This window comes from Ranitomeya imitator, chromosome 7 (assembly GCF_032444005.1).
Source record: "Ranitomeya imitator isolate aRanImi1 chromosome 7, aRanImi1.pri, whole genome shotgun sequence".
Lineage (NCBI taxonomy): Eukaryota > Metazoa > Chordata > Amphibia > Anura > Dendrobatidae > Ranitomeya > Ranitomeya imitator.
The window spans coordinates 159,363,862-159,381,336 of record NC_091288.1 but is presented as its reverse complement, the minus strand read 5'-3'; the positions used below and the strand labels follow the sequence as shown (position 1 = coordinate 159,381,336).

Sequence of the window (17,475 nt, the reverse complement as noted above, 5' to 3'; positions counted from 1 at the left end):
GTGGGGGGTGGGACAGTATGCTACCGTTTCATACCAAGCCCATACTATAGCAAAAAAGTGAAAAAGGGAAATTTACTCCATATCTCTAAGAACCTCCAAAAACAGATATAAATATGCAGATAGTACGTCGAAACATGGTATTATTTCATATTGTGCTACTCGGACAACTAACAGATATAAAGATAGAACTTTAGTTTATATTAAATGTGAATATACACACAGCATATAAAGATGTAATGTACTGCTATGAAAGTCTTTGATTAAAGTCTGTTTTTTTGGCTATTCCTTGCAGATCGTCCGGTATTCCAGGGATCTTGAAGTTGCCTGTGGTGACACCGCATGGTGATGGGAAGAGAGGAAGGAGATACCAGACAATGAACCGGAAAGTGCGTCGTGCAGGTATGTGAATCTAGAGGTAAGATTTATATAATTATTATATGTACAAAGACAAATATTAAAACCAAAGACAATTAAAACCAAGAAGAGACATGAAAAACACCTTAAAAACTGGTCCCAAAATTATGTTAGAGGGGTAGTTACAGAAAGGAGTTGAAGCCGAAGCTTTCATTGAGGCCACGTGGGGTGATTGTACCAAGTCGATAAATCCATTTACTCTCAAGTTGTGCTAGGGACTTGGCCAAATCACCACCACGTGACCCCAGGTTGACCTGATCAATGGCTTTGAAGAGAAGTCCTTTCGGATTGCAATCATGCTTTATTTTAAAATGACGTGGCAGTGTTTTTAAAAGTGCAAGTTCATGAGTTGTTTTGGCCTTTTCGATATCCCTGATATGCTCGCGTACTCTAATTTTCACTTCACGGGTGGTCATGCCGATGTAAATCATGCCGCAAGGACATGTAGCGTGATATATCACTCCTTGGGAGGAGCATGTGAGATGTTTACGAATCTCAAAAGATTTAGTCCCTTCTGAATTAGAGAATTTACCTGCTTTTTTCATGTTGAGGCATGCTTTGCACATCCCACAAGGGAAAAAACCATGTTGAAGTGGTTTTTTAGAAATTTCCAAAGTGGGGTCATAATGGCTGTGCACCAGTAGATCTCGGAGATTCCTACTTCGTCTTGCTACCATGGATGGGCCAGAGGGAAGAATTTTTTGCAAGATGGGGTCAGTCATCAGGATATTCCAGTGTTTTTTGAAAATAGATTTAATCTCATTCCATTGATTATTGTACGTACTGATAAATCTGACCTGGTCATTGTTTTCTTTAGTTTTACGTTTATTGGAGTAAAGAAGGCTATCTCTGGAAGTATTTTTGGCTCTTCTATATCCTTTACGGATATTCCTCTTGCTATACCCTCGGTGTAGGAATCTGTTAGTGAGATCAACTGCCTGTGTTTCAAAAGTAGTATCCTCCGAGCAAATGCGCCTGGCCCGTAGAAATTGTCCCACCGGTATTCCCTTGATAATTGTGGGTAGATGGGAAGAGGTGGCATGAAGAAGGGAGTTAGTTGCCGTGGGTTTTCTGTACAAGTCGGTATGTATCATGCCATCCATTACCTTAATTTTAATGTCAAGGAATTCCAGCTCTAATCCCGATTTGTATGTTAGGAAGATGTTACGATTGTTGTTGTTAAGATTGATCATTAGTTTTTGTAAATCCTGCGGTGTTCCCTCCCAGATGAACCATACATCATCGATGTATCGCATCCACCCTTGAACTTTATTGATGTCTGGGATTGTATCCCCCTGGAAGATGTCCCGTTCCCAAGCTCCTAAAAAAAGGTTGGCATAAGAGGGGGCACAAGAGGCCCCCATAGCAGTGCCTTGGGTCTGTAAATACGTGTGTTTGTTAAACGTAAAGATGTTGTGCGTTAGTATAAATTCCAGAAGAGTTAAGATTAGAGGGATTATGTTTCTATCCAGATCACTACTTAAAAGATACCATTTCACTGCTTCAAGGCCATCCCTATGCCTAATGGAAGTGTAAAGGGCTTCCACGTCGGCAGTAACCATCACCATATCCTGATCCAGAGACAAGTTGTTAAGTCTCTGGAGGGCCGATGTGGTATCCTGAATATACGATGGTAGGGATGGCACTAATGGTTTAAGAAAAAAATCCACAAAATCCGAGACCACTTCACATAAGCCTCCGTTCCCTGAGATGATAGGTCTTCCGGGAGGATCACATGGATCCTTGTGTAATTTGGGAATTAAGTATAGGGTGGGGAGCTTAGGATGTAATTTTTCAATTGTTTCGACCATTTTTTTTGTAATAATCCCCTGTTCATAGGCTCTTTCGATGATTAGAACAAGATCAGCCTGGTACTTCTGAAGAGGGTTATGTGTTAGTTTTTGGTAACAATTTGGTACGTTTAGTAATTTATAAGCCTGTTTCTCATACATGTTTACTGGCCATATTACTAAGTTACCCCCCTTATCCGCAGGTTTAAAAACCACATCCTTTAAGGACTGAAGATGAACCAGGGCCTGTTTTTCTTCTTTATTCAGGTTTGATGCCCAGACTGGTTTGTCAGATAAGGCTTCAATTTCGGCTGAAATGACTCTCGTGAATATGTCAATAGCAGGACAAGTATTGATTGGGGGAAATTTCTTAGATTTGTTGAATAGATTGTGAGGGAATTGACTTACCTGAACCGGTGCATTCTCTTCCAGAAGTTCTTCAAGGTTCCTTAACGTTTCATCTTCTTCCACTGTGGAGAAGTTATCATGGGCATCATTTTTGAAATGGAACTTTTTGAGGATGAGTTTCCTGGAGAAGAGGTGTAGGTCCCTAATAGCCGTAAAAGTATCTAACCGACATGTTGGTGAAAATGTCAGTCCTCTCTCCAGGAGTCTCACCTCTGCCATAGATAGTTCATATTTGGATAGATTAATTACCTTCAATTGATCTCCTTGGGTCCGAAGGGCCTTAGATCTTGTGAAGATATCCGGTAATCGTTTTTCATTTTTGGAGGTTTCACTTGTCACATTTTCCCCGTCACTCTGTGAGGTGTTTATATCTGAGGTAGATATCGCCGAACTTGCTGAAGGACTCCTTTGATGACTTGATTTCCCAGTTCTTCTATCATTTTGCTTGTTTCTGCCAGGGTGGGTGGCCTTCTTGTTTTGCCATCTATATATTTTGTCCGTATCATAGTCATTAACGTCCCTCTGAAATTTTCGGATTTTGTTTTGACACACTTCTTTTTCCCATCTGTCCACATCTTTATTAATTTCAGTCATCACTTGGTCAAAATTCTCCACCGGAATATCCTTCATAAGGCGTTGTTCGCACTCATCAATTTCAGAGTCAAGAGATGCTAAAGACATGGTATTCTTATCAATTATGATTTGGATAAACTCCAAGGAGCATGTGGTAGCCGTAGAAAGCCAACGTTTGATAAGCACGTCGTCTTCCAACTCAAAGGACGGATATAATTGGACTCTTAGTCCCCTGGGGATAATTTGTTTATCCATATAGTTCTCCAGGGCTGACCGGTTCCACCACGTCTTGGTCTTTTTGTAAAGGGCACTCCTGTATTGTTTAATCAGGTCTTTATTAATTGTAACTACATCCTCATTTGTCTTGGTGGGCCCCTGTTTAAATAAATCGGATGCCTTAGCTTGCCAGGTTTTTTCCCTGGCTTTAAAGTCCATTCTGTAAAGGAGAAAGCGGACAGTCTGTCTATACAATACAGAGACACATATAATTCCCATAGTCCTATTTAGAACAGGCAAAGGTCACTTCAAATATTCATAATTCACATATTCCTTTGTAGAGAATGGTATCTTCCAAAGGAAAGACGAAGTGAGGATGAGGAAGGTAATTTAAAAATGTAATTTTTTATTAACAATCTTTAAAAAAACAAAACAATCAAAAACACAAAATATAGATAAAATACAGGGGATATTTCAACACCTAGACAAAAATCTGGGGGAGACGGACCTGCCTCATATGGGCACAGGAGATAGAAAAGCCCAGAGTATAGCAGATGATAGTATTGATGGTGGCACTAGTATATGTAAGGCTGAATAGCAAGACACTGCACAAAACTGTTACCAAATTGTGGTATGTGGACCCTGAGCATGGTATTCCCCTCTAAGGCTTGGCAGAAAAAAACCTAAAATGTATCCAGTGGTGCAAAAAAGTATGCTAACCACCTGGAAAAGGATTCATGTAAGATTGCCATGATAGAGGAGGTACCTAATGATAAGAGGCTAAGGTACACATATTAATAGTCCCAGGGTTAATTACCTTAATGTAGCCAGAGGTGCAGAGAGATACTAGTGACCAGTAGCAGGAGGCAGGAGCGGATCCCCGGCGCCCGACAAGCGCTGTTTCGCCGTAGCTTCTTCCAGTGGGGGCGAGGACAAGTTAACAAGGTATCGAGGGGGTTTAAATAGGGAACGCTGCAAGACGCCGGTTCCGGTGATGTCACGAGGAATCTCCTGACTGCGCGCGCCGATGTACCGCCCCACCTTGCTAATGGGACTTCCGGGATTGCGCACCGTGACACGCAGTGGAACGCACTGCGGTCACGTGGGTTAGCGCCTCCCGGAAGTCAGAGGGGGTATACGGACACCGCGCGTGCGTAGTTAGACTCTCTGACAGGCGGGCCACGGCAACTGAAGGAAAGGTGCGCAGGCGTACTGAGAGGACAGGAAGTTGGTGATTATGTCTGAAACCTAGAGATAGAGAGTGTCAGGGCCGCGCAGGCGTACTAAGATGCCAGGTAAAGGATAGATAAAAAGGACCGCTGGTAGAATATATTAGGAGCCGCAACTTGAAGATACAACTACTGCTGGTGCTATGTGAATCTAACTTATGGATATGGAGGCTAAACTTATATATAAGATATTTGGATGGGGACAGAATGTCACACATGGTGGAGGGGCACTAAATGCACTGTATAATACCGAAGAGTTTAGAAGGTGACTGGAATTCCGTCAAAAGACATAATAATGAAACGGCAAGGTGCACTGCTAAATAAAGCAATGCACACTACCAACATAGTGCAGTGAGAATTAGGGCTATAACAAAATGCAGTTTTATGGATCAAAACAGTGTAAAAGATACTATGTGGTGAGTGCTGCAAGCGTGTGTAGATCCAGGAGGCGTGATGTAGAAGTATTAAGCCAAGTGTATATAAGAGACAAGAAAATGGCCCTTGGAATGCTAGGTGTTAGGAAAGGAATTATTGTAGGGTTTTGGTCATAATGTAGCCAAACCGAAGATAAAAGTGCAAACAAGTATATATATAAAAAAAAATAAATATAATTAAAGATAATGGCCCCTACAGAATGGTAATGTTGCCGCTCTCCTGCTCCACCTCCCCGACACACCCACCACCATATCCACCACCACACACATCCAACCCACGGCATATAATACCGGGGCCAGATACGTACAGCGGCAGGCACGGCGACAGATACATCAAAGAAACGGAACAGGAGACAACACCAACCAAAAGAGGGGGGGGGGGTGGGACAGTATGCTACCGTTTCATACCAAGCCCATACTATAGCAAAAAAGTGAAAAAGGGAAATTTACTCCATATCTCTAAGAACCTCCAAAAACAGATATAAATATGCAGATAGTACGTCGAAACATGGTATTATTTCATATTGTGCTACTCGGACAACTAACAGATATAAAGATAGAACTTTAGTTTATATTAAATGTGAATATACACACAGCATATAAAGATGTAATGTACTGCTATGAAAGTCTTTGATTAAAGTCTGTTTTTTTGGCTATTCCTTGCAGATCGTCCGGTATTCCAGGGATCTTGAAGTTGCCTGTGGTGACACCGCATGGTGATGGGAAGAGAGGAAGGAGATACCAGACAATGAACCGGAAAGTGCGTCGTGCAGGTATGTGAATCTAGAGGTAAGATTTATATAATTATTATATGTACAAAGACAAATATTAAAACCAAAGACAATTAAAACCAAGAAGAGACATGAAAAACACCTTAAAAACTGGTCCCAAAATTATGTTAGAGGGGTAGTTACAGAAAGGAGTTGAAGCCGAAGCTTTCATTGAGGCCACGTGGGGTGATTGTACCAAGTCGATAAATCCATTTACTCTCAAGTTGTGCTAGGGACTTGGCCAAATCACCACCACGTGACCCCAGGTTGACCTGATCAATGGCTTTGAAGAGAAGTCCTTTCGGATTGCAATCATGCTTTATTTTAAAATGACGTGGCAGTGTTTTTAAAAGTGCAAGTTCATGAGTTGTTTTGGCCTTTTCGATATCCCTGATATGCTCGCGTACTCTAATTTTCACTTCACGGGTGGTCATGCCGATGTAAATCATGCCGCAAGGACATGTAGCGTGATATATCACTCCTTGGGAGGAGCATGTGAGATGTTTACGAATCTCAAAAGATTTAGTCCCTTCTGAATTAGAGAATTTACCTGCTTTTTTCATGTTGAGGCATGCTTTGCACATCCCACAAGGGAAAAAACCATGTTGAAGTGGTTTTTTAGAAATTTCCAAAGTGGGGTCATAATGGCTGTGCACCAGTAGATCTCGGAGATTCCTACTTCGTCTTGCTACCATGGATGGGCCAGAGGGAAGAATTTTTTGCAAGATGGGGTCAGTCATCAGGATATTCCAGTGTTTTTTGAAAATAGATTTAATCTCATTCCATTGATTATTGTACGTACTGATAAATCTGACCTGGTCATTGTTTTCTTTAGTTTTACGTTTATTGGAGTAAAGAAGGCTATCTCTGGAAGTATTTTTGGCTCTTCTATATCCTTTACGGATATTCCTCTTGCTATACCCTCGGTGTAGGAATCTGTTAGTGAGATCAACTGCCTGTGTTTCAAAAGTAGTATCCTCCGAGCAAATGCGCCTGGCCCGTAGAAATTGTCCCACCGGTATTCCCTTGATAATTGTGGGTAGATGGGAAGAGGTGGCATGAAGAAGGGAGTTAGTTGCCGTGGGTTTTCTGTACAAGTCGGTATGTATCATGCCATCCATTACCTTAATTTTAATGTCAAGGAATTCCAGCTCTAATCCCGATTTGTATGTTAGGAAGATGTTACGATTGTTGTTGTTAAGATTGATCATTAGTTTTTGTAAATCCTGCGGTGTTCCCTCCCAGATGAACCATACATCATCGATGTATCGCATCCACCCTTGAACTTTATTGATGTCTGGGATTGTATCCCCCTGGAAGATGTCCCGTTCCCAAGCTCCTAAAAAAAGGTTGGCATAAGAGGGGGCACAAGAGGCCCCCATAGCAGTGCCTTGGGTCTGTAAATACGTGTGTTTGTTAAACGTAAAGATGTTGTGCGTTAGTATAAATTCCAGAAGAGTTAAGATTAGAGGGATTATGTTTCTATCCAGATCACTACTTAAAAGATACCATTTCACTGCTTCAAGGCCATCCCTATGCCTAATGGAAGTGTAAAGGGCTTCCACGTCGGCAGTAACCATCACCATATCCTGATCCAGAGACAAGTTGTTAAGTCTCTGGAGGGCCGATGTGGTATCCTGAATATACGATGGTAGGGATGGCACTAATGGTTTAAGAAAAAAATCCACAAAATCCGAGACCACTTCACATAAGCCTCCGTTCCCTGAGATGATAGGTCTTCCGGGAGGATCACATGGATCCTTGTGTAATTTGGGAATTAAGTATAGGGTGGGGAGCTTAGGATGTAATTTTTCAATTGTTTCGACCATTTTTTTTGTAATAATCCCCTGTTCATAGGCTCTTTCGATGATTAGAACAAGATCAGCCTGGTACTTCTGAAGAGGGTTATGTGTTAGTTTTTGGTAACAATTTGGTACGTTTAGTAATTTATAAGCCTGTTTCTCATACATGTTTACTGGCCATATTACTAAGTTACCCCCCTTATCCGCAGGTTTAAAAACCACATCCTTTAAGGACTGAAGATGAACCAGGGCCTGTTTTTCTTCTTTATTCAGGTTTGATGCCCAGACTGGTTTGTCAGATAAGGCTTCAATTTCGGCTGAAATGACTCTCGTGAATATGTCAATAGCAGGACAAGTATTGATTGGGGGAAATTTCTTAGATTTGTTGAATAGATTGTGAGGGAATTGACTTACCTGAACCGGTGCATTCTCTTCCAGAAGTTCTTCAAGGTTCCTTAACGTTTCATCTTCTTCCACTGTGGAGAAGTTATCATGGGCATCATTTTTGAAATGGAACTTTTTGAGGATGAGTTTCCTGGAGAAGAGGTGTAGGTCCCTAATAGCCGTAAAAGTATCTAACCGACATGTTGGTGAAAATGTCAGTCCTCTCTCCAGGAGTCTCACCTCTGCCATAGATAGTTCATATTTGGATAGATTAATTACCTTCAATTGATCTCCTTGGGTCCGAAGGGCCTTAGATCTTGTGAAGATATCCGGTAATCGTTTTTCATTTTTGGAGGTTTCACTTGTCACATTTTCCCCGTCACTCTGTGAGGTGTTTATATCTGAGGTAGATATCGCCGAACTTGCTGAAGGACTCCTTTGATGACTTGATTTCCCAGTTCTTCTATCATTTTGCTTGTTTCTGCCAGGGTGGGTGGCCTTCTTGTTTTGCCATCTATATATTTTGTCCGTATCATAGTCATTAACGTCCCTCTGAAATTTTCGGATTTTGTTTTGACACACTTCTTTTTCCCATCTGTCCACATCTTTATTAATTTCAGTCATCACTTGGTCAAAATTCTCCACCGGAATATCCTTCATAAGGCGTTGTTCGCACTCATCAATTTCAGAGTCAAGAGATGCTAAAGACATGGTATTCTTATCAATTATGATTTGGATAAACTCCAAGGAGCATGTGGTAGCCGTAGAAAGCCAACGTTTGATAAGCACGTCGTCTTCCAACTCAAAGGACGGATATAATTGGACTCTTAGTCCCCTGGGGATAATTTGTTTATCCATATAGTTCTCCAGGGCTGACCGGTTCCACCACGTCTTGGTCTTTTTGTAAAGGGCACTCCTGTATTGTTTAATCAGGTCTTTATTAATTGTAACTACATCCTCATTTGTCTTGGTGGGCCCCTGTTTAAATAAATCGGATGCCTTAGCTTGCCAGGTTTTTTCCCTGGCTTTAAAGTCCATTCTGTAAAGGAGAAAGCGGACAGTCTGTCTATACAATACAGAGACACATATAATTCCCATAGTCCTATTTAGAACAGGCAAAGGTCACTTCAAATATTCATAATTCACATATTCCTTTGTAGAGAATGGTATCTTCCAAAGGAAAGACGAAGTGAGGATGAGGAAGGTAATTTAAAAATGTAATTTTTTATTAACAATCTTTAAAAAAACAAAACAATCAAAAACACAAAATATAGATAAAATACAGGGGATATTTCAACACCTAGACAAAAATCTGGGGGAGACGGACCTGCCTCATATGGGCACAGGAGATAGAAAAGCCCAGAGTATAGCAGATGATAGTATTGATGGTGGCACTAGTATATGTAAGGCTGAATAGCAAGACACTGCACAAAACTGTTACCAAATTGTGGTATGTGGACCCTGAGCATGGTATTCCCCTCTAAGGCTTGGCAGAAAAAAACCTAAAATGTATCCAGTGGTGCAAAAAAGTATGCTAACCACCTGGAAAAGGATTCATGTAAGATTGCCATGATAGAGGAGGTACCTAATGATAAGAGGCTAAGGTACACATATTAATAGTCCCAGGGTTAATTACCTTAATGTAGCCAGAGGTGCAGAGAGATACTAGTGACCAGTAGCAGGAGGCAGGAGCGGATCCCCGGCGCCCGACAAGCGCTGTTTCGCCGTAGCTTCTTCCAGTGGGGGCGAGGACAAGTTAACAAGGTATCGAGGGGGTTTAAATAGGGAACGCTGCAAGACGCCGGTTCCGGTGATGTCACGAGGAATCTCCTGACTGCGCGCGCCGATGTACCGCCCCACCTTGCTAATGGGACTTCCGGGATTGCGCACCGTGACACGCAGTGGAACGCACTGCGGTCACGTGGGTTAGCGCCTCCCGGAAGTCAGAGGGGGTATACGGACACCGCGCGTGCGTAGTTAGACTCTCTGACAGGCGGGCCACGGCAACTGAAGGAAAGGTGCGCAGGCGTACTGAGAGGACAGGAAGTTGGTGATTATGTCTGAAACCTAGAGATAGAGAGTGTCAGGGCCGCGCAGGCGTACTAAGATGCCAGGTAAAGGATAGATAAAAAGGACCGCTGGTAGAATATATTAGGAGCCGCAACTTGAAGATACAACTACTGCTGGTGCTATGTGAATCTAACTTATGGATATGGAGGCTAAACTTATATATAAGATATTTGGATGGGGACAGAATGTCACACATGGTGGAGGGGCACTAAATGCACTGTATAATACCGAAGAGTTTAGAAGGTGACTGGAATTCCGTCAAAAGACATAATAATGAAACGGCAAGGTGCACTGCTAAATAAAGCAATGCACACTACCAACATAGTGCAGTGAGAATTAGGGCTATAACAAAATGCAGTTTTATGGATCAAAACAGTGTAAAAGATACTATGTGGTGAGTGCTGCAAGCGTGTGTAGATCCAGGAGGCGTGATGTAGAAGTATTAAGCCAAGTGTATATAAGAGACAAGAAAATGGCCCTTGGAATGCTAGGTGTTAGGAAAGGAATTATTGTAGGGTTTTGGTCATAATGTAGCCAAACCGAAGATAAAAGTGCAAACAAGTATATATATAAAAAAAAATAAATATAATTAAAGATAATGGCCCCTACAGAATGGTAATGTTGCCGCTCTCCTGCTCCACCTCCCCGACACACCCACCACCATATCCACCACCACACACATCCAACCCACGGCATATAATACCGGGGCCAGATACGTACAGCGGCAGGCACGGCGACAGATACATCAAAGAAACGGAACAGGAGACAACACCAACCAAAAGAGGGGGGGGGGGTGGGACAGTATGCTACCGTTTCATACCAAGCCCATACTATAGCAAAAAAGTGAAAAAGGGAAATTTACTCCATATCTCTAAGAACCTCCAAAAACAGATATAAATATGCAGATAGTACGTCGAAACATGGTATTATTTCATATTGTGCTACTCGGACAACTAACAGATATAAAGATAGAACTTTAGTTTATATTAAATGTGAATATACACACAGCATATAAAGATGTAATGTACTGCTATGAAAGTCTTTGATTAAAGTCTGTTTTTTTGGCTATTCCTTGCAGATCGTCCGGTATTCCAGGGATCTTGAAGTTGCCTGTGGTGACACCGCATGGTGATGGGAAGAGAGGAAGGAGATACCAGACAATGAACCGGAAAGTGCGTCGTGCAGGTATGTGAATCTAGAGGTAAGATTTATATAATTATTATATGTACAAAGACAAATATTAAAACCAAAGACAATTAAAACCAAGAAGAGACATGAAAAACACCTTAAAAACTGGTCCCAAAATTATGTTAGAGGGGTAGTTACAGAAAGGAGTTGAAGCCGAAGCTTTCATTGAGGCCACGTGGGGTGATTGTACCAAGTCGATAAATCCATTTACTCTCAAGTTGTGCTAGGGACTTGGCCAAATCACCACCACGTGACCCCAGGTTGACCTGATCAATGGCTTTGAAGAGAAGTCCTTTCGGATTGCAATCATGCTTTATTTTAAAATGATGTGGCAGTGTTTTTAAAAGTGCAAGTTCATGAGTTGTTTTGGCCTTTTCGATATCCCTGATATGCTCGCGTACTCTAATTTTCACTTCACGGGTGGTCATGCCGATGTAAATCATGCCGCAAGGACATGTAGCGTGATATATCACTCCTTGGGAGGAGCATGTGAGATGTTTACGAATCTCAAAAGATTTAGTCCCTTCTGAATTAGAGAATTTACCTGCTTTTTTCATGTTGAGGCATGCTTTGCACATCCCACAAGGGAAAAAACCATGTTGAAGTGGTTTTTTAGAAATTTCCAAAGTGGGGTCATAATGGCTGTGCACCAGTAGATCTCGGAGATTCCTACTTCGTCTTGCTACCATGGATGGGCCAGAGGGAAGAATTTTTTGCAAGATGGGGTCAGTCATCAGGATATTCCAGTGTTTTTTGAAAATAGATTTAATCTCATTCCATTGATTATTGTACGTACTGATAAATCTGACCTGGTCATTGTTTTCTTTAGTTTTACGTTTATTGGAGTAAAGAAGGCTATCTCTGGAAGTATTTTTGGCTCTTCTATATCCTTTACGGATATTCCTCTTGCTATACCCTCGGTGTAGGAATCTGTTAGTGAGATCAACTGCCTGTGTTTCAAAAGTAGTATCCTCCGAGCAAATGCGCCTGGCCTGTAGAAATTGTCCCACCGGTATTCCCTTGATAATTGTGGGTAGATGGGAAGAGGTGGCATGAAGAAGGGAGTTAGTTGCCGTGGGTTTTCTGTACAAGTCGGTATGTATCATGCCATCCATTACCTTAATTTTAATGTCAAGGAATTCCAGCTCTAATCCCGATTTGTATGTTAGGAAGATGTTACGATTGTTGTTGTTAAGATTGATCATTAGTTTTTGTAAATCCTGCGGTGTTCCCTCCCAGATGAACCATACATCATCGATGTATCGCATCCACCCTTGAACTTTATTGATGTCTGGGATTGTATCCCCCTGGAAGATGTCCCGTTCCCAAGCTCCTAAAAAAGCCTTAGAGGGGAATACCATGCTCAGGGTCCACATACCACAATTTGGTAACAGTTTTGTGCAGTGTCTTGCTATTCAGCCTTACATATACTAGTGCCACCATCAATACTATCATCTGCTATACTCTGGGCTTTTCTATCTCCTGTGCCCATATGAGGCAGGTCCGTCTCCCCCAGATTTTTGTCTAGGTGTTGAAATATCCCCTGTATTTTATCTATATTTTGTGTTTTTGATTGTTTTGTTTTTTTAAAGATTGTTAATAAAAAATTACATTTTTAAATTACCTTCCTCATCCTCACTTCGTCTTTCCTTTGGAAGATACCATTCTCTACAAAGGAATATGTGAATTATGAATATTTGAAGTGACCTTTGCCTGTTCTAAATAGGACTATGGGAATTATATGTGTCTCTGTATTGTATAGACAGACTGTCCGCTTTCTCCTTTACAGAATGGACTTTAAAGCCAGGGAAAAAACCTGGCAAGCTAAGGCATCCGATTTATTTAAACAGGGGCCCACCAAGACAAATGAGGATGTAGTTACAATTAATAAAGACCTGATTAAACAATACAGGAGTGCCCTTTACAAAAAGACCAAGACGTGGTGGAACCGGTCAGCCCTGGAGAACTATATGGATAAACAAATTATCCCCAGGGGACTAAGAGTCCAATTATATCCGTCCTTTGAGTTGGAAGACGACGTGCTTATCAAACGTTGGCTTTCTACGGCTACCACATGCTCCTTGGAGTTTATCCAAATCATAATTGATAAGAATACCATGTCTTTAGCATCTCTTGACTCTGAAATTGATGAGTGCGAACAACGCCTTATGAAGGATATTCCGGTGGAGAATTTTGACCAAGTGATGACTGAAATTAATAAAGATGTGGACAGATGGGAAAAAGAAGTGTGTCAAAACAAAATCCGAAAATTTCAGAGGGACGTTAATGACTATGATACGGACAAAATATATAGATGGCAAAACAAGAAGGCCACCCACCCTGGCAGAAACAAGCAAAATGATAGAAGAACTGGGAAATCAAGTCATCAAAGGAGTCCTTCAGCAAGTTCGGCGATATCTACCTCAGATATAAACACCTCACAGAGTGACGGGGAAAATGTGACAAGTGAAACCTCCAAAAATGAAAAACGATTACCGGATATCTTCACAAGATCTAAGGCCCTTCGGACCCAAGGAGATCAATTGAAGGTAATTAATCTATCCAAATATGAACTATCTATGGCAGAGGTGAGACTCCTGGAGAGAGGACTGACATTTTCACCAACATGTCGGTTAGATACTTTTACGGCTATTAGGGACCTACACCTCTTCTCCAGGAAACTCATCCTCAAAAAGTTCCATTTCAAAAATGATGCCCATGATAACTTCTCCACAGTGGAAGAAGATGAAACGTTAAGGAACCTTGAAGAACTTCTGGAAGAGAATGCACCGGTTCAGGTAAGTCAATTCCCTCACAATCTATTCAACAAATCTAAGAAATTTCCCCCAATCAATACTTGTCCTGCTATTGACATATTCACGAGAGTCATTTCAGCCGAAATTGAAGCCTTATCTGACAAACCAGTCTGGGCATCAAACCTGAATAAAGAAGAAAAACAGGCCCTGGTTCATCTTCAGTCCTTAAAGGATGTGGTTTTTAAACCTGCGGATAAGGGGGGTAACTTAGTAATATGGCCAGTAAACATGTATGAGAAACAGGCTTATAAATTACTAAACGTACCAAATTGTTACCAAAAACTAACACATAACCCTCTTCAGAAGTACCAGGCTGATCTTGTTCTAATCATCGAAAGAGCCTATGAACAGGGGATTATTACAAAAAAAATGGTCGAAACAATTGAAAAATTACATCCTAAGCTCCCCACCCTATACTTAATTCCCAAATTACACAAGGATCCATGTGATCCTCCCGGAAGACCTATCATCTCAGGGAACGGAGGCTTATGTGAAGTGGTCTCGGATTTTGTGGATTTTTTTCTTAAACCATTAGTGCCATCCCTACCATCGTATATTCAGGATACCACATCGGCCCTCCAGAGACTTAACAACTTGTCTCTGGATCAGGATATGGTGATGGTTACTGCCGACGTGGAAGCCCTTTACACTTCCATTAGGCATAGGGATGGCCTTGAAGCAGTGAAATGGTATCTTTTAAGTAGTGATCTGGATAGAAACATAATCCCTCTAATCTTAACTCTTCTGGAATTTATACTAACGCACAACATCTTTACGTTTAACAAACACACGTATTTACAGACCCAAGGCACTGCTATGGGGGCCTCTTGTGCCCCCTCTTATGCCAACCTTTTTTTAGGAGCTTGGGAACGGGACATCTTCCAGGGGGATACAATCCCAGACATCAATAAAGTTCAAGGGTGGATGCGATACATCGATGATGTATGGTTCATCTGGGAGGGAACACCGCAGGATTTACAAAAACTAATGATCAATCTTAACAACAACAATCGTAACATCTTCCTAACATACAAATCGGGATTAGAGCTGGAATTCCTTGACATTAAAATTAAGGTAATGGATGGCATGATACATACCGACTTGTACAGAAAACCCACGGCAACTAACTCCCTTCTTCATGCCACCTCTTCCCATCTACCCACAATTATCAAGGGAATACCGGTGGGACAATTTCTACGGGCCAGGCGCATTTGCTCGGAGGATACTACTTTTGAAACACAGGCAGTTGATCTCACTAACAGATTCCTACACCGAGGGTATAGCAAGAGGAATATCCGTAAAGGATATAGAAGAGCCAAAAATACTTCCAGAGATAGCCTTCTTTACTCCAATAAACGTAAAACTAAAGAAAACAATGACCAGGTCAGATTTATCAGTACGTACAATAATCAATGGAATGAGATTAAATCTATTTTCAAAAAACACTGGAATATCCTGATGACTGACCCCATCTTGCAAAAAATTCTTCCCTCTGGCCCATCCATGGTAGCAAGACGAAGTAGGAATCTCCGAGATCTACTGGTGCACAGCCATTATGACCCCACTTTGGAAATTTCTAAAAAACCACTTCAACATGGTTTTTTCCCTTGTGGGATGTGCAAAGCATGCCTCAACATGAAAAAAGCAGGTAAATTCTCTAATTCAGAAGGGACTAAATCTTTTGAGATTCGTAAACATCTCACATGCTCCTCCCAAGGAGTGATATATCACGCTACATGTCCTTGCGGCATGATTTACATCGGCATGACCACCCGTGAAGTGAAAATTAGAGTACGCGAGCATATCAGGGATATCGAAAAGGCCAAAACAACTCATGAACTTGCACTTTTAAAAACACTGCCACGTCATTTTAAAATAAAGCATGATTGCAATCCGAAAGGACTTCTCTTCAAAGCCATTGATCAGGTCAACCTGGGGTCACGTGGTGGTGATTTGGCCAAGTCCCTAGCACAACTTGAGAGTAAATGGATTTATCGACTTGGTACAATCACCCCACGTGGCCTCAATGAAAGCTTCGGCTTCAACTCCTTTCTGTAACTACCCCTCTAACATAATTTTGGGACCAGTTTTTAAGGTGTTTTTCATGTCTCTTCTTGGTTTTAATTGTCTTTGGTTTTAATATTTGTCTTTGTACATATAATAATTATATAAATCTTACCTCTAGATTCACATACCTGCACGACGCACTTTCCGGTTCATTGTCTGGTATCTCCTTCCTCTCTTCCCATCACCATGCGGTGTCACCACAGGCAACTTCAAGATCCCTGGAATACCGGACGATCTGCAAGGAATAGCCAAAAAAACAGACTTTAATCAAAGACTTTCATAGCAGTACATTACATCTTTATATGCTGTGTGTATATTCACATTTAATATAAACTAAAGTTCTATCTTTATATCTGTTAGTTGTCCGAGTAGCACAATATGAAATAATACCATGTTTCGACGTACTATCTGCATATTTATATCTGTTTTTGGAGGTTCTTAGAGATATGGAGTAAATTTCCCTTTTTCACTTTTTTGCTATAGTATGGGCTTGGTATGAAACGGTAGCATACTGTCCCACCCCCCCCCCCTCTTTTGGTTGGTGTTGTCTCCTGTTCCGTTTCTTTGATGTATCTGTCGCCGTGCCTGCCGCTGTACGTATCTGGCCCCGGTATTATATGCCGTGGGTTGGATGTGTGTGGTGGTGGATATGGTGGTGGGTGTGTCGGGGAGGTGGAGCAGGAGAGCGGCAACATTACCATTCTGTAGGGGCCATTATCTTTAATTATATTTATTTTTTTTTATATATATACTTGTTTGCACTTTTATCTTCGGTTTGGCTACATTATGACCAAAACCCTACAATAATTCCTTTCCTAACACCTAGCATTCCAAGGGCCATTTTCTTGTCTCTTATATACACTTGGCTTAATACTTCTACATCACGCCTCCTGGATCTACACACGCTTGCAGCACTCACCACATAGTATCTTTTACACTGTTTTGATCCATAAAACTGCATTTTGTTATAGCCCTAATTCTCACTGCACTATGTTGGTAGTGTGCATTGCTTTATTTAGCAGTGCACCTTGCCGTTTCATTATTATGTCTTTTGACGGAATTCCAGTCACCTTCTAAACTCTTCGGTATTATACAGTGCATTTAGTGCCCCTCCACCATGTGTGACATTCTGTCCCCATCCAAATATCTTATATATAAGTTTAGCCTCCATATCCATAAGTTAGATTCACATAGCACCAGCAGTAGTTGTATCTTCAAGTTGCGGCTCCTAATATATTCTACCAGCGGTCCTTTTTATCTATCCTTTACCTGGCATCTTAGTACGCCTGCGCGGCCCTGACACTCTCTATCTCT

The 17,475-nt window shown here is 41.4% G+C and overlaps 3 protein-coding genes across 3 annotated transcripts; 1 reads left to right on the top strand and 2 right to left on the bottom strand.

Annotated features, from left to right (window-relative positions):
• Positions 1–9: 9 nt before the first annotated feature.
• On the bottom strand, positions 10–5,190 carry LOC138645008 (uncharacterized). Its single transcript, XM_069733974.1, has 2 exons — positions 2,613–5,190; positions 10–409 (listed from the first exon to the last, which is right to left on the bottom strand). Exons 1-2 carry the CDS (start codon positions 3,678–3,680, stop codon positions 245–247), a joined length of 1,233 nt encoding a protein of 410 aa, XP_069590075.1. The 5' UTR covers positions 3,681–5,190; the 3' UTR covers positions 10–244.
• A 257-nt stretch (positions 5,191–5,447) lies between these two features.
• LOC138645007 (uncharacterized) lies at positions 5,448–10,628 on the bottom strand. The gene is made up of 2 exons (XM_069733973.1): positions 8,051–10,628; positions 5,448–5,847 (listed from the first exon to the last, which is right to left on the bottom strand). Exons 1-2 carry the CDS (start codon positions 9,116–9,118, stop codon positions 5,683–5,685), a joined length of 1,233 nt encoding a protein of 410 aa, XP_069590074.1. The 5' UTR covers positions 9,119–10,628; the 3' UTR covers positions 5,448–5,682.
• A 2,003-nt stretch (positions 10,629–12,631) lies between these two features.
• On the top strand, positions 12,632–16,679 carry LOC138645006 (uncharacterized). Its single transcript, XM_069733972.1, has 2 exons — positions 12,632–14,076; positions 16,280–16,679. The coding sequence occupies exons 1-2, from the start codon at positions 13,009–13,011 to the stop codon at positions 16,442–16,444; spliced, it is 1,233 nt and encodes a 410-aa protein (XP_069590073.1). The 5' UTR covers positions 12,632–13,008; the 3' UTR covers positions 16,445–16,679.
• The last annotated feature ends 796 nt before the right edge of the window (positions 16,680–17,475 follow it).